Source organism: Eucalyptus grandis, chromosome 8 (assembly GCF_016545825.1).
Source record: "Eucalyptus grandis isolate ANBG69807.140 chromosome 8, ASM1654582v1, whole genome shotgun sequence".
Taxonomy (NCBI): Eukaryota; Viridiplantae; Streptophyta; class Magnoliopsida; order Myrtales; family Myrtaceae; genus Eucalyptus; species Eucalyptus grandis.
Genome location: NC_052619.1, coordinates 50432495 through 50453656, shown reverse-complemented (window position 1 = coordinate 50453656; position 21162 = coordinate 50432495). Strand labels below are relative to the sequence as shown.

The 21162-nt window shown below is 38.4% G+C and overlaps 1 protein-coding gene across 1 annotated transcript in view; it reads left to right on the top strand.

The window, feature by feature from the left end:
* Positions 1–5984: 5984 nt before the first annotated feature.
* Positions 5985–21162, top strand: part of LOC104439852 (cysteine-rich repeat secretory protein 38) — a 28691-nt gene continuing 13513 nt past the window's right edge. The window contains exon 1 of the mRNA XM_039300085.1: positions 5985–6260. Within this exon, the coding sequence (XP_039156019.1) occupies positions 5985–6260 (276 nt within the window). The remainder of the gene's footprint in view (positions 6261–21162) is intronic.

Here is a 21162-nt window from a genome sequence, read left to right as displayed (position 1 = left end):
AAGAATTGTCTCATATTGAATTATCCAAAGATATACTCGAAATTCCGAAGGGACAACTGTTGACTTTTGAACTAGTTTTCATTTCGTCATTTTGTTTTCATTATGATACCTACGTAGCAACGAAATGTGTGACCCTTCTTCCTCTTCTTTTTTTTTTTGTAATAATTGACGAGATAAGGAGCAATTTTGCCCCATGACCGCAACTATTCTTCTGTAGCGAATTGAAATTTAATGGAAAAGTTAGTGGATGGCTGCCATTTCTGGTCCTCGACATAGGTGGTGCGCTTTGCTGGTCCTCACCATCCACTCGAATCAAAAGCCAATACCGAGAAAGACCCACCCCCTAAGAAAAAGAAGAAAAGTACAAAAATAAGAAACTTCGATTTCTAGAATTCAAGCTCAGTAATTGGTCGTGCCTCAAAAGTGGACTAAAAAAGCAAGTAAAAAACAAATCACTTGCTTAGTGGTTCAAGAATAATGGCTATTAGGCCGAACCTGCGAGTCGCGGCAGCTCTCGGTCGAATCTTCACCTCACTTTGGCTTGACAGATTCGATCATACTACAACCAGAGCTTACATTTTTAATGTGATTTCTTATGTTCACTTAATTGTTTCTTGAAATGTGTTCGATTCTTACTCAAGTAGAATATATTAGAAAATGCAAGAATTCATATTATTTAGACAGCTTTGCAAAATATGACTTTTATAAATTCATCAGCCTCTCAATATATGTGCATGTTTCACTTTTGATAACTATGTCATGCGCACCTATGTGATCCATTTGTTTATCATACCCTTCGAGTATTTGCATAGATCCTCTAAATTCAAGATCCAAAAATCTATTCACATTGTCAAGATAACTCGCTTAATATTAATTAAGATCAAGGATTGAAGCGATTGAATATCGACATATTATTGCTCTTTGAGGATTGACTCAATTGCCTTTTCCAACTTATCCAGCACTTCATTTGGTACTTCCATGATGTACAAGGAAAAACATGTTGTCTTTGGCTACTTTTTCACTCTCGGTGCCAATCAACATCGTTTATCGTCCACAAACAGTTTGTGACGGTGTTATTGGTTGAAACATCTCTGGAGAGTTGATAAGGTTCGTGCCACTCAATTGAATAGTCAAAGTCAACATTTTCAGCTCTATTATATATATATGCATGCAGCATACTCTTCATATTCTCATTGCAAACACAACACGAAGGTGACACGACTTCACCTCACAGCACATTCATATATGTTGACACCTCATTTAAATTTAGAAGATAGAAATAGAAGATAATCTTTGATTAGAGGAAAACTTTTTAAAAATAATTTTGAATTCAAAAACTCAACCGTGTAATTTTAGAGCCACTTTGTTGTTGAGAAGTTGAGCGAAAATCTTCACCGGCGGAAACAAATTTGAGTTTTCACTTTATAAATAGAGGGTGCGAGACGTGAAAATGGGAGGGGGCTTCTCTTCGTCTTTCGTCGAAGAAAAAAAAAAAAACTGAAGGGAAAAAAAAAAGTGTGGGGAGGCTTCTCTTAGTTCGAAAATCAACACAAAAGAAGAAAAAAGAAAAGTTTTTTGAGAAGAGAAGCAAAAGTCAGCAGCAGCAGAAGGAAAAACTTCTGCTGAAATTACAGCCGCTACAGTGATCGGCAGAGAGAAGTGACGTGAGGGAGAGAGAAAGAAAAAAATAATAAAGAAAAAAAGTTGTGCACTGTTGATCTTCTTCATGGGTTTCCTTCTCCGCGAGTCCCCACGCCGCTCCGCTGCAGCCCATGCCGCCGCGCCCCTGCGCCGCCCGCTGTCAGCCTCCATCTGCGAGCACCCGTGCTAGCCCTGCTGCTGACGCTCGTATCCGGACCTCCGTCATGCCTCCACAGCCGCGAGCACCCCCACGACTCTGCAACCCGCTCGCCACCAAATCTCGTCGGTGCCTTCACCGCTCTGCCCCCGCGCCGGCCACTGCACCATCAACGCCGCTCGGAGCCCGACGACCATCGCCCTGCCCATTGTACCAGTCGTTGATGCTGCCCCGATTCACTGTAACGCCGAGTTCCCACGCCGGCTGCCGCGCCAACTCAATCGACGCCTCCGCTCGTCCGTCCGCGACCCACACCAGTGCCGGCGACGACGATTGAAGAACAGTCCCCGAAGTCGCGATGCTTCCTCTGATGCCCCTGCTCTCCATCCGTCGCCAACGCCGTTGATCCAGCACCTCCGCTGCAACCTCGAGCAACCAACGTCCCTGCATCTCCACGAGCACCGCCAAACTCCCCTCCGACGAAGTCACTGCCTTGCTGCACCACGACGCCATTGCTCCGCGCCTCTGTTCTTGCCCGAGTCACTGATCATCATCGTCACTCGCCCACTGTTCCAAATTCCGCCGCCGACGCCCGCGACTCGCCCACCGTTGGAGTCCTCCGCCTGCAACGCCCTGTCCGCGAAGCTACCGCCGATTCAGCTCCGACCGCGACACCCCTGTTCCGCCGGTTGTCCCTGCTGCCCGGGTGCCGCCCCGTTCCTGTCGATCCGCCTTTGCCGGAGTTCCCTTTGCCAAACCAACGATCAGTCCTGGCCAGCCGTACGAGCTGCCGAGCTTCTCTTTTGGAAGCAAAGGGAAAAGGAAAAAAAAACAAAAGAAAAAGAGAAAAGCAAATTAGGTAGTTTGTTTTTCTTTATTTTATTTATTTTGTTATTATTGTTCAATTTAGAATATTGAGATGTGTTTTTTTTTTTTTTTTATAAATCTCGTAGGCATTAACTACATGTATATTATCCCAAATTATGGTAATTATTAATTTGACCCGTAAGACGCGGGACATTTTTTTTAATTACTTTAATTTTTAGGAATTTTGATAGCATTTCAATTGTTAAATCATTATAGAGTTAAAATAATTGTTAATTTAATCCGTGAGACAACAGATTATTTTTTTTCGGTTATTTTAATTCTTATCTTCATTCTTTTAAAATAATTACTTGTTTGGAAAGATTAAAAAAATCAAAAAAATCAAAAAGTACATAAAAATCTAAATATTGCATTAGAGCATTTAGGTTTAGTAAATTAAGACTGTATTTTTAGGGTTAGTAAATTAGAATTGCATTTATAGGATTATAATTTTTAGATTATACTTTTAGATGGGTGATTTTTGTTAGGCTAATTTTAAATAATGTTGGCATGTCTTGATTTTTTATATAGCTTTTAAGATAAGATATAGTTTAAGTTAAATTGATTCCTAAAATAAATTAGAATATCATTCACTTTAGTTAGTCTAATTAGTTTTTTTTTTAATTCCAAATTTCAATAAAAAGAATCCAAAAATATTAGGTACATATTAATTAATTTGCATAATAGGTTTAATTAGAATTTGTTTATTAGTAAAATATTGTCATATCTAGAACTTAGGTGCTTAGGTCCATACACATTTCATATTAAAGCAACACACTTAGATGTTTTTAGATTAAGTCAATTTTCATTTAGTAAAACAAAAAGAGGAACAAAAAATGTTATGCATGCCATATGAGTTATAGTTTAATTGTTTTAAAAAGAAAATACTAAAAGATGATCATTGCACCATTAAGTTACTTTCTTTTCAATAAAAAACATTATGTCATTAAAAAAGAAAGAAAAACTAAAGATCATTTCCTTGGTTAGTTAATAGGTTAATTCATAATTAATCTCATTTCATATCATCATTATTTAGCATATGTTGCATATATGCATTAAAAAATGAATCATCATGAAAAAAAATCATAAAAGAGTATGCATGTAGAAATACCATGTCATTCATCCCATATCACGTAACACATGCATATTTAGGATTATATAAATTAGATTGCATACATATAGTGATAAGTTTAAGTCATACCATATGAATTGCATCTCGCATGTCATTAAAATAAATTCATGCATATTAAGTTAAATTAAGATTGCATATAATTAACATTTTTGAAAGAAAAAGAAAAATTAGGTGTCATGTCATTTAGAAATCATGTTTAGGACATGCATTTTTATTAGCATTTTTTTTTATTTGAATGTTATTTTATTGATTGTGCACCCACATGACCACAATTTGTATATCAATAGCTTAAGTTTAAATTAATCAACATTGTCTGCAAAATATTTTTAAAATTAAAATAAAAAGGTACCGAAAGGGCGAAGACTAATTTAGCGTAACCATGTTCCCGGACCTACTGAATCTCTAGTTCGCAATAGTAAAGTATTCTCTCATACTTTACTTGGGTTTCTAACCAGTCCTAATTGGTTAGTGGCGACTCTAAATTGAGTATAATTACATGTTTGAATAAATTAATTTCTTAACATCAAGTCGCGATTGGTATGATTTGAGAGGGTCCGTGCCAAGTCTTCGGATTTAGTAATCCATTAGCCCTTTCGAATAATTCACCTTTAAAAAATTCGGGAAGGTCGCGACTATATCAAATCTTTAAGTAATGACATGTCTTCGGCCCGCTTTGTCTTGCTCTCGCTCTGTTCTGCCCTCCTCCTCCAGGCCACCCTCGGCGCCGACCCTCTCTTCCACTTCTGCTCCACCTCATGGTAAGGGGGCTACTGACCTGGCTGGTCGAGGAGGCTTACACGGTGCCAAAGCTGTACGCGACTGGAGAGATGGGACTGGAGGATAAGACGAAGATGTACGGATTGGTGCAGTGCACGAGGGATCTGTCGGTGACCGAGTGCAAGGAGTATCTGTAGGGCGCAATCGGCGATCTTCCGAGCTGTTGCGACGGAAAGGAAGGTGGGCGAGTGGTTGGCGGGAGCTGCAACTTCCGATACGAGATTTACCCTTTTGTCAATGTTCAAGAGTCCTCGCTCAAGGACCTTGGCGTGGTTTGATCATCCTCTAGCTAGGGTGTTCCTAGCGGAAAATACGGTAAATAAAGTGAAGGAGAGTGGGGAATAAATCCGACTCTTTCATTATAAGAAAGAAATTGTGTAATATTCAAGACGAGAAAATAAGATATCTCTTTCATTCCCTATCCAATGACCAAAGTTTTGAGCTTCATATGCTTTCTTGTTGCAGTCGTTTCTAATTTAACTTCCTTTCGTGCATCCCATATGTGAAATTTTAACTACTATAGTCTTGGCTGAATTTTGTGTTCTCTTGAGCTTAGTCCAGATAATCCTGTTAAGGTCAGACCTACCTCACTTAACTCAGTCCAATTATAATGCAATTTATGTGGGCTTAATATTACTAAATGATAATGCTTCAGATGTGCAGATGCTATTTTTATTTAGGAATCAGGATGAATCCATAATTTTTCTATGCGATGAACAAGAGATGGTTTGGAGAAACTCCAACTAGGAAAATAAATATTGCCACCACTTGGCCAACCACCTTTAGCTACCATAACTAACTAGTATAGAACATCATAGTACATGGATTTATGACGTTGTAAAGGCGTTCGCTCTATATAAATGAATTTAGATTCAAAATTTCCTTAAGCACAAAATTTTAATTTACGACATTTTGCTCACCTTAACTGAAAAGCAAAACGTTCTAAAATATTTTTTGTCTTTTACAATGTCATTTTTTTTATAATTGTAATCAAGTGCAAATGGAATTGTTTTGTGTATTTTGTGATATTTTACGATGACCAATGGTGTTTTAACCACAAGTATGTGGAAAACGTTGTAAAAGTGAGAAGTGCCAAAAAAGTTCTAAACCTTTTGTTTTTGTGTCGATTTAGTCATAAACATTTTTATGTTGTGTCAATTCAGTCGTTTCTGGCCAATTTTGACCGGATTTTGCTGACTAGATGATGGCCGGCTGACGTGGCTTAATTGGTGCTGATATATACAACTTTTAATAATATTTTAATATTCTTTTCTTTTTATTTTTTATTTTTTTATTCTCTTCTTCCTCCAGCCGGTCGCCGGACCTCGGCGACGGCCAAAGGCGACGGCTAGTGAGGTCGACCTCAACCTCGACCTCGTCGGCCACCTCGCCATTTGATGAGGGCGAGCCTCGATGCCGCACGAGGCTGCCCTTGTGAGGAGGCAGCCTCGAGTTGATGAGGTGGTTGTGCCGCATCGCGAGCATGCCCTGCTACATGTGGGTCCCATCAAAAAGCACCATCCGGAACCTCTGCTGCTCCCTCTCCATGGCGCCGGCACCGCCCGGGTTCTGGTTCTAGTTACCGAGGGTCTTCACCATCTTCATGTCCACCACCTACACGATCGGCTTCACCTCGCTCTCCCAAACGAGCTCGCACTCGCAGATCTTCCATATTGCGCCCTTCGTCAGGTTCACCACCGCCGACATCTCTCCGAACTAGCGAGAGGGGGATGCCGCCATTGCTAGGGTTATGGTAGAGATGGGTGAGAGGAAATTGATCGCGACGGATTGAAAATCGATAGCTCAAGCGAAGCCGCCTCCTCGCGCCGAGCTGGTGGGGCTCGCCGCCCAGGCCTCGAGGGTAGCCTCGCGTCAGGTGGGCGAGGCTCGCCCTCACCGAATTTGGCGAGGTCGAGCTTCGTTGGCCTCGACCCTCACTAGATCCGACGAGGGCGAGCCTTGCCACCCAGCGCAAGACCGCCCTCGCGGGCACTAGCGAGGTGGCTAGTGAGGTCGAGGTCAAGGTCGAGGTCAACCTCGCCAGCTGTCGCCTCTGGCTGGTGGCCGAGGTCCGACGACCGACTAGAGGAAGAAGAAGAGAATAAAAAAAAAAAGAAAAATATAAAAAATAAAAATAAAAATATTAAAATATTATTAAAAAGTTGTTCACATCGGCGCCGATAAGGTCACGTCGGCCGGTCGGCGTTCAAATCAACAAAATCCAGCCAAAATTGGTCGGAAATGACTGAATTGACACAACTTAAAAAGGTTTATGCTAAATTGGCACAAAAAAAAGTTTATGACTAAATCGGCACAAAGACAAAATGTTTAGGACTTTTTTTGACACTTTTCCCCGTTGTAAAATGTAAGATCTTATAATTTATGGTGTCATGACATTTTAGAATACACAAAAGTATTATTTTTTCTTTAATTGAATGAGGCCTCGCTGATTTTCATAACTATACTACAGCGTTATAAAACAAAAATAATAGATTTATAGTACCATCAAAATCACATTCTATAATTTCAAAAACTCTTCCAGTTGCCCACTCTTTGAAAAAGTTTCATGCGTTCATAATTGCAAAGTCCTTATTCCAAACCTATAAGCCGTAGATGATCCCTCTTAAATTATGGATGAGACAAAGGGCTTTGGTTGATTCAGCAAGTTGCTGATTCGCATGCCTTCGAAAGTGCAATATACGCTCTCCGAGAGAACTACTATATTCAATAAGGCAAAATGACGCAAATAATTTACATACGTTCTTGTTGGAAATTCAAAAACATTTGAGTATTTCATTACTGGGTGATTTGTTGCCAGAGGTGAGATAGATAATTCTTCGTAGCATAGATAATTGGCCAAGTCATAACAAGATCAGAACAAAATTGAGATAATCAGCGACACTGACTAAGAGGACGCTGGAAACGTGTGTGATTAACCGACATCACCAATTCTCTAGAATTTTCAAATTCTGTTTTGCCCAGTAAACGCAATTTAGCAGTCAAATGAACGTCATCTGCTATTGTCTCAGGGGATGTTATCATGCTCTGCGAATCGGTCATCAGTAAAATTATAAATTTGTTACATTATTTTATGTGCTGATGTTGGAAATCATTGTATTAAGCAAAAATAAATAATTACACAAGAAATATATTCGTTTCTATTAAAATATTGCGGATCACTTATATACGTGCTTTATGTGCTTTTGATGTACATGCGGATCTCTTTTTACCTATGTGCTTAAACTTTTGGGGTGAACTTTCTAATATGGTATTAGACTTAGTTTCTACTCCAATTTTATGGTATTAGACTCATTTCTATTAAAATATTGCGAGTCACTTGTTTGCATGATTTACATACTCGTAGGCTACGTTCGTTGTCTGGATTTCTAATAAAGATAAGACTGGATATGATAAGATATGAAATTCATGGGTTTTATTATATCTTATCTATTGTTTGGTAATTGCAGCAATAAAATTGCGTATATTCGCATCATATCATGTACATTGTTTGGTATAAACGATATATAATTTATAAATGAACAATTTTTTTTACAAATAAAGACGGTGAAAATATCTCGTGATAATTTTAATGTTTTCCAATTTCCAATTACACCAAATAACCCACAAGTATCGAATCACATAATTTCTTTGTAATAATTTTTCAATCTTTCAAACGAATTCGCAGATCTTACTAAGCTCTAATGAGAATTAAGGACTTGATCTGCCAATCTATTTTCATGCATACAAACTTTAATGATAATTACACTCAAAAGTCACATACCTTTGTAATTCCGTAATTACCCAATCTAATTGAATAGGAATTGCCAGAGTCGATAGAGGAGAACATTAGCAATTAACTAGCTGCCGACACTCCCAATGACACACAAAAATACTTCAAATGGTAATTTTATTTAACTTGATCATGTATGGCATGATAGCAAACGGCCATATAAAACTGCACAAATCAATTTCATCAGCCAATCTTTACATCGGTGACGCTACTATTCCTCCCTACGGTATGATGGTTATTGATTTTTTCACATTTCTTTAAGCGGGTAGAGATGGAGAGAATTAGCATAGCCACGGCAGCTCATCTCCTTTTCCGTTGATGATTCCCTAGTCATGTTTAGCATACTTTGATGGAGTCATTAGACCTAAAGCAGACCTACATCTTCCTGTATAATTTACCCTTTTAATGCCTATTGAAGGTTCCTGCGTCAACTTAGTTACACAAGTGAGAACAATTCCTTGCGAAAATGGACCTTCTCTCCCCCAAAATGAATCCGATACATAAGACTACTTCACGAGCCATCTTTGGTTCAATATAATACGATAGTTTCTCAAGTTGTCGTAGCCCACATTTGCGGCCGAGTAATCCGCGAGCTAATCCATTAATTTAAACCCATCTCTTTTAAAAAACTCCGACGCCGCCCATGATTGAAGGTTTCTACACGGTTAAAATCGAACATGTGAAGCTGCGAAAGAAAAAGTCGTAAGTCTGAAAGTCCTTCCCCTTGGTCAAACCACGACAATTTCCACCTTCGAAGATGTCCTCTCATGTCCCCTCACCGCCTATATATATATATATATATATATATATATATATATGTGCATTCAAATAACATACTCATCTCATTTTCATCGCAAACACAACACGAAGGTAACACGACTTCACCTCACAGCAATTCATATCAAATCTTTAAGTAACTGTTAAGGAGTATAAATCAAAAACACCGACTGATATTAAAGGAGAAAGAACAGAAGCTGAGATTGATATTAAAGGAAAAAGAACAGAGGCTGAGATTAGAAAGAAGGGAGAGCTGCAAAGCAACAAAGTAGATAACACAGACTGGAGAAGACACGACAACTCAAATAAACGATCGTGATGAAGAGTGATATGGATCATCATCAATGGTGAAGAATTTGTGATGAAGACCGACACGGATTGCCAACTCATGAAGACTCGTGAGCAGTTATTCAGTTGAGAAATAAAACAGATTGAAAAATAGTCTTGTGAAAGTTAGTTTTTCTGTTGTATCTTCGTCTTCTTCAATAGGAAAGACATATAAGGAGTCTTAGCAGAGTCATTTTGAGCTGAGCGAGAGTATGCAAGAAAATAGATAGGAGATTCCTGAACATGAATGTTCTATATTTTTTACAGAAGAAGAAGAGATAGAGAGGAAGAGCATGTGTACAAATCTTGCTTGTTCATTGCCGATTCAAGATATACAGAGTATGTATTACAATCATATAGAAACAAATGAAATCAAAGTTTCTTGATTGATCCTCCTGGGTCTTCGACACATCTCTCCTTCTTCACATTGTCAAGTTCTTTTTAGTTCTTCGCCCTGTTCCTTCATCTTCACAGCTTCAATTATGTTTCTTCATCTTCATATCTTCAGTTATGTTTCTTTATCTTCACATGGTATCAAAGCGGTAGATCATACCTGTTAGAAAGGCCTATTTAGCAATCATTCATCAAATCAAAGTGAAGAAACTGAAGTTGCAGCAGATCGTAGTATCACGGTAATTGAGGTTACTATCATACTATCTTTGCCGTTATCATCTTCTTCAAAGCTGAAGTGAATAGAATAATGGCAGGGAGAACACAGAAGTATCCTTTCCCAATACATGTGAACATCTCTAATTTTGTCACAATCAAACTTGCCGAAGATAATTTTCTGTTATGGCAAGCACAGATCCACAGATTTTTGAGAAGTCAGGAACTCTTTGGCTTCATTAATGGTGATATTCCATCACCTCCTCGAATGCTGCAGATTGAAATAGAAGGGTGTGAAACTGAAGTTATTGTTGGAGAAATCCTCTTGAAGTGTTTTGAAGTTGACAAAACGTTTCCATCAGTCTAGTCCGAAGGCTTGCGACTCGCTATTTAAAGTCTGAAGACCTCCGGACAGCCGACTCAAGACTCAAAGTCTATCCTCATTGACAGCTTTCTAATCCGTTGAAGAAAGGCTATCCAATCCTGATGTTTTATTAAGGATGTGACCTTATCGACTAGAGAAGATCTCTTTGCTGGATATGACATGATGGAATCCTTTATTTGATCATAATTGATTCGAAGATTAAGGATCCGATGATTGGCAAAGTATACTTGGAAGGTTCTACTTATGGAAACCGAGATCCTGATTGTATGGGCGAACATGATTGATGGGCTATCGACATGTTCCTTTAATAGCTCGAATGATCTTCCTAATTAATTCCGTCTAACGGGTAGATTGGAGGAATTCCTTTGGTAAGTGCCAACGGGTATGATGGCATGAAGGAGTATATAAGGAAGACGTTCTAGTTGTTCGAGAGTGTGCATGATAGAAGAATTCCAAAGTCTGAAGCTCCTTGTTCTTAGTCAATTCATTTGTTGAGCGAAATCTTGTAAACAAAAGAGAGTCTATATTTGTGAGAAACCTTGAGGAAGTGTGGTAGAACATCTACACTTGTGGAATCAAGGAAAACTCTGCTGTAACTTCTTTTTGTTCATAGTGAAATCCAGCCCCGGTGGGCTGTCGGTGCGGAAGAGTGGATGTAGGCTTGGAATAAGACGAACCACTATAAACCTTGTGTTCAATTTTCTCTTCCTTACTCTTTACTTTACTTTGATCGTATTTTATTAATCAAAAGAGAACTTCCTTTCTATCGTTTGCCTAGAATCGCTTCCGTATCTCGAAAAATTATTTGTGCACCTATTCACCCCCTCTAGGTGCTTATACTAGCTATCTCAATTGGTATCGAGCACTGTGTACTCACTTTGTTTGAAGTGTTTTACTTCAGTTAAAGATCCATGGCTAGTATGTTGGCTTTAGGGCTGGTAGAAGGGCAAAACAATACCAGACCGCCTTACTTTGATGGAAAGGATTACAACATATGGAAAAACAAGATGAAGGCGTTCCTAAGATCAAAGGATCCTCTGGAATGGGATGTTGTAGAAAAATGAATCATTCCTAAAGCTGCATCTGTCTCAGAAAGAGGAAAATATACTGTTGAGTCTAGCGAAATGACTCAGGAAGAGATAATCAAGAGACAAGCTCTTGAGGCAAAAGCAATTTATTCTTTATATTGTGCTTTATCTCCTACTGAATATAACATAATATCTTCTTGTGTTACAGCTAAAGAAGTCTGGGATAGATTACATATTACCTATGAATGAACCAATCGAGTGAAAGAGACTAGAATCAACATTCTCCTCGGTCAATATGAATCCTTCAAAATGAAATCGGGAGAATCTATAACGATATGTTTAGTCGTTTACAGAAATCGTGAATGGTCTTGAAAATCAAGGTCAACCAATTTCGATCCCATGAAGGTAAACAAGCTATTGCGTGGACTCTCCAAGGATTGGAATCACATAAAGACCTCAATCGAGAGACCCAAAGAATCATGCCACTATTTGTTGATGAGTTGGTCGGGACTCTTCAATCTTATGAAGTGAAATTAATCAATGAAGACGAAGACCCTAAAGGTAAGAAATCCATTGCATTAAAATCTAATGATGATTCTGATGTTACAGATTTTGAAGACGATATGGATGATGAGGAGCTTGCTCTCATGATAAGAAGATTCGAAAGCTGAACGAAAAGGAAGAAGATTCAATCCAAAGAAACAAAGTTTTCAAAAGCAAATGAGACTAAGTTTGTTGAGGATGATGAATCAAACAAAGATGTAGTCTGTTTTGAATATAAGAAAAAGGGACACATCAGACCCAACTGTCCTCTTCTGAGGTAGAAGAAAGGAAAAATTGAAAAGTATCGAAAGGCTCTTAAAGCGAAACCCGGGTGATACGAGTGTGAAGAAAGTGATGATGATTATGCCAATATATGTCTAATGGCACAATCGGATTCAGATTCAAACTCCGAGACAGATTCAGATTCAGAAAGTGAAATTGAGGTAAGTAACTTCAAAATCCCTATTAAAGTTTCAAAATACATTGATGAATTGTGTTTTAGTCTTAAGACTTCTCTTAAAAGAATTTCCGAACTCAAGAAGGAAAATTCTGCTCTAAAACAACAGGAAAATATTTTGAATGGAAAAGTGAAATGTTTAGACAAGAATGTTTCTTCTCTTAAAGAAAGTGAAGATAATCTTTTAAAAGAAAATGCATTCTTGAAAAGTGATATCTCAAATATTTCCAAAAGATTTTCTATAAGATCCGAGAAACCGGAAAAAATTCTCTCTCGTTCAAAGACCTTATTTCAATAAATCTGGTTTGGGAATGACTCTTGAAACCATTCCTTTAATTGATTTTCCTAAAGTGAAGGAAAGAATCAAACAAAGACCCACAAGAGATGCTTACAAAAATCATTTTAAAAGGATCTTTGTAAAACCAGATCGCAATGCTCTCGGATGCTCAAAGTGCAATAGTGCGAGATCATTTTGAAAAAGAATGTCCTATGATTTGGAAACCTGTTAAAAGGTATGGGCAAAAACTGCATATCATACTAACACCAATGGACCCAAGAAAATATGGGTACCAAAGAAGGTTTGAGTTTCTTTTTTAAATGCAGGTCACTATCAAGAAAAATGTAAAATGGTATCTCGGATAGTGGATGCTCAAGACACATGACAGAGACTCAAATTACTTCATAATGCTTGTTCGAGTAAATGGTGGAAAAGTCTCTTTTGGAGGAAACAACAAAGGAAAAATTGTGGGATTTGGAACTGTAAAGATTGGAAACCTCACAATCAGCAATGTTTCCTTAGTGGAAGGACTTAATTACAATTTGCTCGATTAGTCAACTATGTGATACCGGTTTCAAAATCAACTTTCAAGAGAGAATATGTTCAGAATTAGTAAAGATTCTACTCAGTCATTCATGGGTCGAAGACATGGAAATATCTACCTCTTGGATGTGAAACCAGATGAATCGCAATGTCTAATCTCAATCCAAGACGAAGCAAACTTATGGCACAGAAAGCTTGGGCATATCAATATGAAGCAGATAGCCAAAATTTCAGCAAAGAAGCTTGTTCGTGGTCTACCCATTTTATCATACCAAAAGTCTGATCTATGTACACCATGTATATTGGGAAAACATGTAATAAATTCCTTTAAACCAATAAATCAAGTTTCCACTAACCGTGTACTGCAGCTTCTGCATATGGATCTTTTTGGACCAACCAGAACACAAAGCATTGGAGGTAAGAAATACTGCCTAGTAATTGTGGATGACTACTCACGATTTACTTGGGTATATTTATTGGCAAGTAAGTCTGAAACTTTCTCTTACTTTAAAAAAATTTGCTAAAAAGGTTCAAAATGAAAAAGGGCTATGTTATTTCAAGTATAAGAACAGACCATTGAGGTGAATTTGAAAATCAAGATTTTACAAAATTTTGTGATGAATCTGGCTTTCAGCACTTGTTCTCCTCTCCATTTACTCCAAAGCAAAACAGAGTTGTGGAAAGGAAGAATAGATCTCTTCAAGAAATGGCTAGAACTCTTTTAATAGAAAGCAATATCTCTTCACGTTTTTGGGCTGAAGCAACTTCTACATCATGTTATATTATTAATAGAGTTTTTCTAAGACTTATTCTCGAAAAACCCCTATGAACTATTCGAAGAAAAGAAGCCTATTGTTTCATATTTTCATGTATTCGGATGCAAATGTTTTATACTGAAAATGCAAATGATCGAGTTGGTAAGTTTGAAGAAAAGTTAGATGAAGGCATCTTCCTTAGATATTCAACCACAAGCAAAGCGTACGAGTCTACAACAAGAAGACTCAAACAAAGGAAGAATCAATGAATGTTAAATTCCAAGATTCTATGCAAAATGAATCCATTCAGACTCATCTTGAAGAATTTGAACCTGCTCCGACTCTACAAAGTATAAATCTCAGAAATAGCTCGAGAATTTGAAGGACCAAGAACAAGTGACTGTGAAGATTCAAGTGAAGGAAGTGACCATCAATCGACAAATTAACCAGAAACTGGAAACATAAGTCCAGTCATCCCAAAGATCTTATTATTGGCGACATCAATGAAGGAATTCGCACAAGATCCAAAAGGCGCGAAGAGTCTAGTGTCAGTGGCTCTTATTTCTGAAATAGAACCCAAAAGCATAGAAGAAGCTTTATCCGATGAAAGCTGGATTGAAGCTATGCAAGAAGAGCTCGTGCAATTCAAGATTAATGATGTCTGGGAATTGACTCCTAAACCAAAAGGTAAGTCTTTATTGGAGCTAAATGGGTTTTCGGAACAAGATGGACGAAAGGAAAAGTCATAAGAAACAAGGAAGACTCGTGGTCAAGGGATACACACAAGAAGAAGGGATAGACTATGATGAGACTTACGCACCAGTAGCAAGGTTAGAAACAATTCGATTATTACTTGCTTTTGCTTGTTATAAGAATTTCAGGTTATTCCAAATGGATGTCAAAAGTGCCTTCCTAAATGGATTCATCCATGAGGAAGTCTATGTGGAACAACCACTTAGGTTTGAAGACCCAAGGAAACCGACTCGGTATTCGACTCAAAAAGCCTTATATGGCTTAAAACAAGCACCTCGAGCTTGATACGACGGTGAGTAAGTTTTTAATTGAAAATGGTTTTGTTAAAGGTAAAGTAGACACTACTCTTTTTATTAAAAGAGAAAGCAAGAGTTTTATGCTTGTTCAAATATATGTCGATGATATTATTTTTGGATCCTCTAATGAAAATCTGTGCAAGAAATTCTCTAAGACTATACAAGATGAATTTGAAATGAGCATGATGGGTGAGTTAACATTCTTTCTTGGACTTCAAGTGAAATAACTGAAGGAAGGAACTTTTATTCATCAAGAAAAATATGCTAATGATCTTGTTAAAAAGTTTGACCGACAATTGCAAAAAGGCTGATATACCAATGTCAAGTTCCTTGAAGATAGACAAAGATGAAGGATGAAAGAAAGTTGACCAAAAGTTATACAGAGTATCATCGGTTCACTTCTTTATCTTACCGCTTCTAGACTCGACATCTTGTTTAGTGTTTGCATTTGTGCCAGATTTCAAGCGACCCTAAAGAATCTCATTTAAATGTTGCAAAGCGTATTATCAAATATATTGCATCAACTTCAAGCTTTGGTCTCTAGTATCCTAAAAGGGGAGACTTTACTCTTCTTGGATACTCAGACGCAGACTTAGCCGGATGCTGAGTTGATAGAAAGAGCACCTCAGTACACGTCAACTACTTGGAGGCAAGACAAAGGTGTCTTGGTTTTCAAGGAAGCAAAGTACGGTAGCTCTCTCACGAGCAGCGAGTATGTAGCTCTCGGAAGTTGTTGTTCACAAATTCTATGGATAAAACAACAGCTAAGAGACTTTGGAATTGAAGATTCATGCACGGAGATTAAATGTGACAACACCAGCGCAATCAATCTCACCAAAAATCCAATTCTTCACTCAAGAGCAAAGCATATAGAGATTCGACATCACTTCATTAGAGATCATGTTCAAAATGGAAAAATTACGATTTAGTTTGTTGACTCAAAGAACCAACTCGGATATATTTACAAAGCCTTTGGAGAAAAATCAATTTGAAATTATCCGTTCCGACTCAACATTTTGAGGTTTGAAGAAGTTAAAGTCTAGAGACTCTCGGACTCGACAAATAAGACTTTGACCCAAGACTTTGATTGTAAGTTATTCTCTCTCTAATCTCATCTTGAAAAGGTACGTTCATCAACCGTGTTTGATTATTGTTATCTCAACCGCTATCTTTAATTGACGTGATTATTGCAACGTTTCCTTTTGAAAAAGGAGTTATTTTGAAATGACCATTTTTCGAAAAAAGACAGTTATTTTTAAGGCATCTTTTCACTTTCCATTACGACGTTTGGTATCCCCTCCTTTCGACTGTCTTATATACAGTCGGTTTCTTTTCGCTTAATTCCAAACCCTAAAAAGCACCAATCTTCAATTCCTGTTTTCCTCTCTTGTTTAATCTTCGAAAAGTTGTCATCTTTCTTGGGAAAGTCAAGCAAGGAATCTTTCAAAGACTAAGAAAGATGTCGTCTTCAAGAAAGTCTTCGAGGATCGCAAAGGGGGACCACGGCGAATGAGTGAGGGGCCTATGCACGTCGATCTCACCAAGAAGAAGTGTCTCCAAATCAGCAAAGCAGAGCCCACAACATTCTCGCAGCGCGTCTCCTCCATCTAGTCCTCAAGGTGTTGATCATCAACAAAAGGAAGAAATCGTTGAAGATGCAGATCTTGTAAGAGTTCAAAGGCCCTCTTTTATTTATAAGCTGTATCGTGCTTTAAAAGGGACTAGTACTCCATTGAACTATGTCGATGATTTTCTTAAGGACAAAGGATATGGAAATGAATATATCTTTTTGCGAAAAATGGAAAGTTTGGGAATTGCTCGTAAATGGGTGGCAGAAGAAACCCTTGCGAATATCCCAAGTGATCCTCGTGATTGGGGATTTAATCCGATAGATGGGAATGATGATGACAAATTGTACATCCAATTTCAACCGAGAATGGGTGTTGCGGTGGAAAATCGTGGAAAAAGGGGAGAGTTGTTTAGATCGAAGGAACATAAGGATCTATACTCAAAATTGCTGAAGCGTGGGGTGATAAACCCTAGGAGTGTGGATTTTGATTTTCTGGATGCTATGAATGTGAACTTGAGGGAAAAGTTCGGTTATCTTCAACTTGAAAAATTCTGCTCTGACACCACAGAGGCCTATCCTTAACTAACTGCATATTTCTATTCAAATCTTAGTTTCTTGGATGCGAATAGATTCTCTTTCAGTGTCAAAGATCAAGACTTTGTAGTGGATATGGATATATGCTAGCAGATGTGTTAGGAGTTGAGAGAGGAAGATATCAACGGATCAAAGTTTCTATTGCTCGTGCTACATTGGAACTTGTTGAGGACAGGAGAACAGAGGAAAATATTTCCTACTTAAGGATGAGTGCGTTCAACATTTTGCTTCACAAGATTGTGATCAATTGCCTCAGACCGAAATCAACTTCCAAGACTGATGTTTCAAGTTCAGAGGCAAAGCTGATGTATGCTATCATCACTGGGAAAATGTTTTCTCTTCCTCACATTGTTATGTTCCACATGTATAGAGCAGTGATGAAGGATAGAGGTCAACTTCTTTATCCAGGTATTGTGACGAAGTTATTCAGACATCTGAACATTCAGCCTCCGCAAATTTTATGTGCTCGATCATGCGATCATATGGTGGTAGGACTGAAAATGGTGACTAAAATGCGTCTGAAGGAACTAAGCAAGGCGTTGGAGAAATTCAAGGAGAAGACTCCAGTCAAAACTCATCAAATCTCTTCTGCAGCAAAAAGAAAAGGGAAGGAGCCCATGGATGCTCCATCCAAGAAAAGAAGAGCTCTCATCGTTGATGATGAAGATGATGAGGAAAACATAACTATTTCTGCAATAGCATTGAAGAATCTGAGTCGTTCTGTTCCAGAGAAAGACTAAGAATAGTGGACCAAAGAAAGAGAAGAGAAAGAAGCCGAGGAAAAAGAAACGGAGGAAAGAGAAGAAGAAGAAGAAGAAAGAGATGCTAAGAAAGAGAGAGTTGAAAAAGAAGAAGAGGAGAAAAGAGATCAAGAAGAAGGAGAACATGAGGAGAACTCTTCTCCACCTGAAGGCATGGAAACAGGGGGAGATCAAGAGAAAAGAGGAATGTCCTCATATCCTGCAACCAGTGAGGGAGTCAGTCGCTCTCCAGTAGATCCAGAGGACATCTATGCCTCTCAATTTCCTGAGGAAGGTCATGATGTTTCATCGCCAAATCTGCGTGATTATGCTGATCTGCCATCGTCTGCATTTACTCCATTAGATCGTGCCGACGCCAGTACGCAGACCGATAATTCAGCAGATTTTCGCAGAGTTATGGATATTCTCTTGGAGATGCAAGGTCAGATATATGCATTGGGATGCGAAGTTCAGAACTTGCAGAATGCAGGTCAAGCTTCTTCGGGTTCATTGAATGATTAGATCCAAGCCCTTTCTTTTCAGATTCAGGCTAATGCTAAGGGTGAGGATGTTGCACAACTAAAGGAAGACTTGAAAAGGTTGGAAGGCATCGTTCAGTCAATGGGAGATTTCCAGCTTGTTCGTGTTCCCAAGCATTCTTGACTCCACTCCATTTTCATCTCAACCTTTTTTATGCGACAAAAAGGGGAGAGATGCGAGATTTGAAAACTTTGAACTTAAATTTGTCGAGCTTTTGGCTTGTTTGGTTTGTTTTGATGTTTGACTTGACTTGCGTGTCTGGATGTGGACTGAATTTGGGATTTGGATTTGATTGCTTATATTATTAACTACTATTGATATCTTATGGATGGCTTTATTGCATACTAGACTAACCTATTTTCTGTGGTTGCGATTCTAGTGTTATTCATTTAGTTATTTATTTCTATAGGATATGCATATGTGTTTGAGAAATGTTTTGCGTCAAAGTTGTCCAAATCTGCAGAAAGTTTTGTCACCATCAAAAATGGGGAGATTGTTGGATAAATCCTCTTGAAGTGTTTTGAAGTTGACAAAACGTTTCCATCGATCTAGTCTCGAAGGCTTGCGACTCGCTATTTAAAGTCTCGAAGACCTCCGGACAGCCGACTCAAGACTCAAAGTCTATCCTCATTGACGCTTTCTAATCCGTTGAAGAAAGGCTATCCCGAACTGGATGTTTTATTAAGGATGTGACCTTATCGACTGGAGAAGATCTCTTGGCTGGATATGACATGACGGAATCCTTTATTTGATCATAATTGATTCGAAGATTAAGGATCCGATGATTGGCAAAGTATACTTGGAAGGTTCTACTTATGGAAACCGAGATCCTGATTGTATGGGCGAACATGATTGATGGGCTATAGACATGTTCCTTTAATAGCTCGAATGATCTTCCTAATTAATTCCGTCCAACGGGTAGATTGGAGGAATTCCTTTGGTAAGTGCCAACGGGTATGATGGCATGAAGGAGTATATAAGGAAGACGTTCCAGTTGTTCGAGAGTGTGCACGATAGAAGAATTCCAAAGTCTGAAGCTCCTTGTTCTTAGTCAATTCATTTGTTGAGCGAAATCTTGTAAACAAAATAGAGTCTATATTTGTGAGAAACCTTGAGGAAGTGTGGTAGAACATCTACACTGTGGAATCAAGGAAAAGCTGTGCTGTAACTTCTCTTTTGTTCATAATGAAATCCAGCCGGTGGGCTGTCAGTGCGGAAGAGTGGACGTAGGCTTGGAATAAGCCGAACCACTATAAACCTTGTGTTCAATTTTCTCTTCCTTACTCTTTACTTTACTTTGATCGTATTTTATTAATCAAAAGAGAACTTCCTTTCTATCGTTTGCCTAGAATCGCTTCCGTATCTCGAGAAATTATTTGTGCACCTATTCACCCCCCCTCTAGGTGCTTATACTAGCTATCTCAGTTATAAACCCAGATTACACTGATTGGACAAAGACTGATCAGCTGATATCATCCTGGATAAGCGGAGCTGTTTCCGAAAACATTGTGAGCCTAATCATTGGCTTAGAAACATCTTATGAGGTATGGCAAACCTTGCTAAATAGATTTACACAAAAATCTGTGGCTAGGGAATTTGAGTTGAGAGGAAAGCCGCAAGCTTGTCATAAACGAGATCGATCTCTGGTGTATCTTAGAGAATATAAATCGATCTGTGATCAACTCAATGCTATAGGAAGCCTATAGATGAAATAACAAAGCTATTTGGAGTTTTGGAGGGTTTAGGATCTGAGTATGAAAATTTTAAAACCACTATCTACTGTTTAAAACCTCAACCAGATTATGATGAGGTGATATCTCAGCTAGAAAGGTTTGAAGAGAGGTTACAAAGGTACTCATTGAGTTCATACAATCCCAATCTGGCATATTATAGTCAAAGAAAAATAGAAGTTCAACAAATGGAAGAATTTGACAGAGAACCTATGCAGTACAATTCTGGTTTTGGAACTTTAAGGGTGAACAGTCGTGGAGGCCGTAGCTCTGGAAGAGGAAGATTCCCTAACAATAGAGGTCGAGGCTTTAGATATCCTAGAAGAGGTTCAATTTACAGACGAAACAATATCAATTACATACAAGAGGGTCAGAGAGTTAAACAATTTCACAACCCCTCTGGTTTTGTTACTAATCCAGGATTTTGCCCTTACACTGGTTCCTCACAAAGATATCAAGAAACAAGATCCTATCCCAACTCAAGTCTAAACTTTCCCAAAGATTTATAGGATGAGAAATCAGCTGACAGCATGAGATTAGAATGTCAAATTTGCAAGAGACCAGGACATGATGCTTTACATTGCTGGTATCGTTTTGATAATTCCTATCAAGCTGAGGAAATCCCAACAGCTCTAGCAGCGATACATCTCAAAGACTCCAAAGGAAATGAGTGGTATCCAGACACTGGTGCAACTACACATATCACGGCCGATCCTGGTATACTTCAGAATCCTTCTAGATATACCGGTTATGACACTATTATGATTGGTGATGGATCATGTTTACCTATCACCTATACTGGTAACACATTACTACACACTGAAATGAATTCATTGCCTTTAAATGATGTGCTAATTGTCCCTGATATAAAGAAGAATCT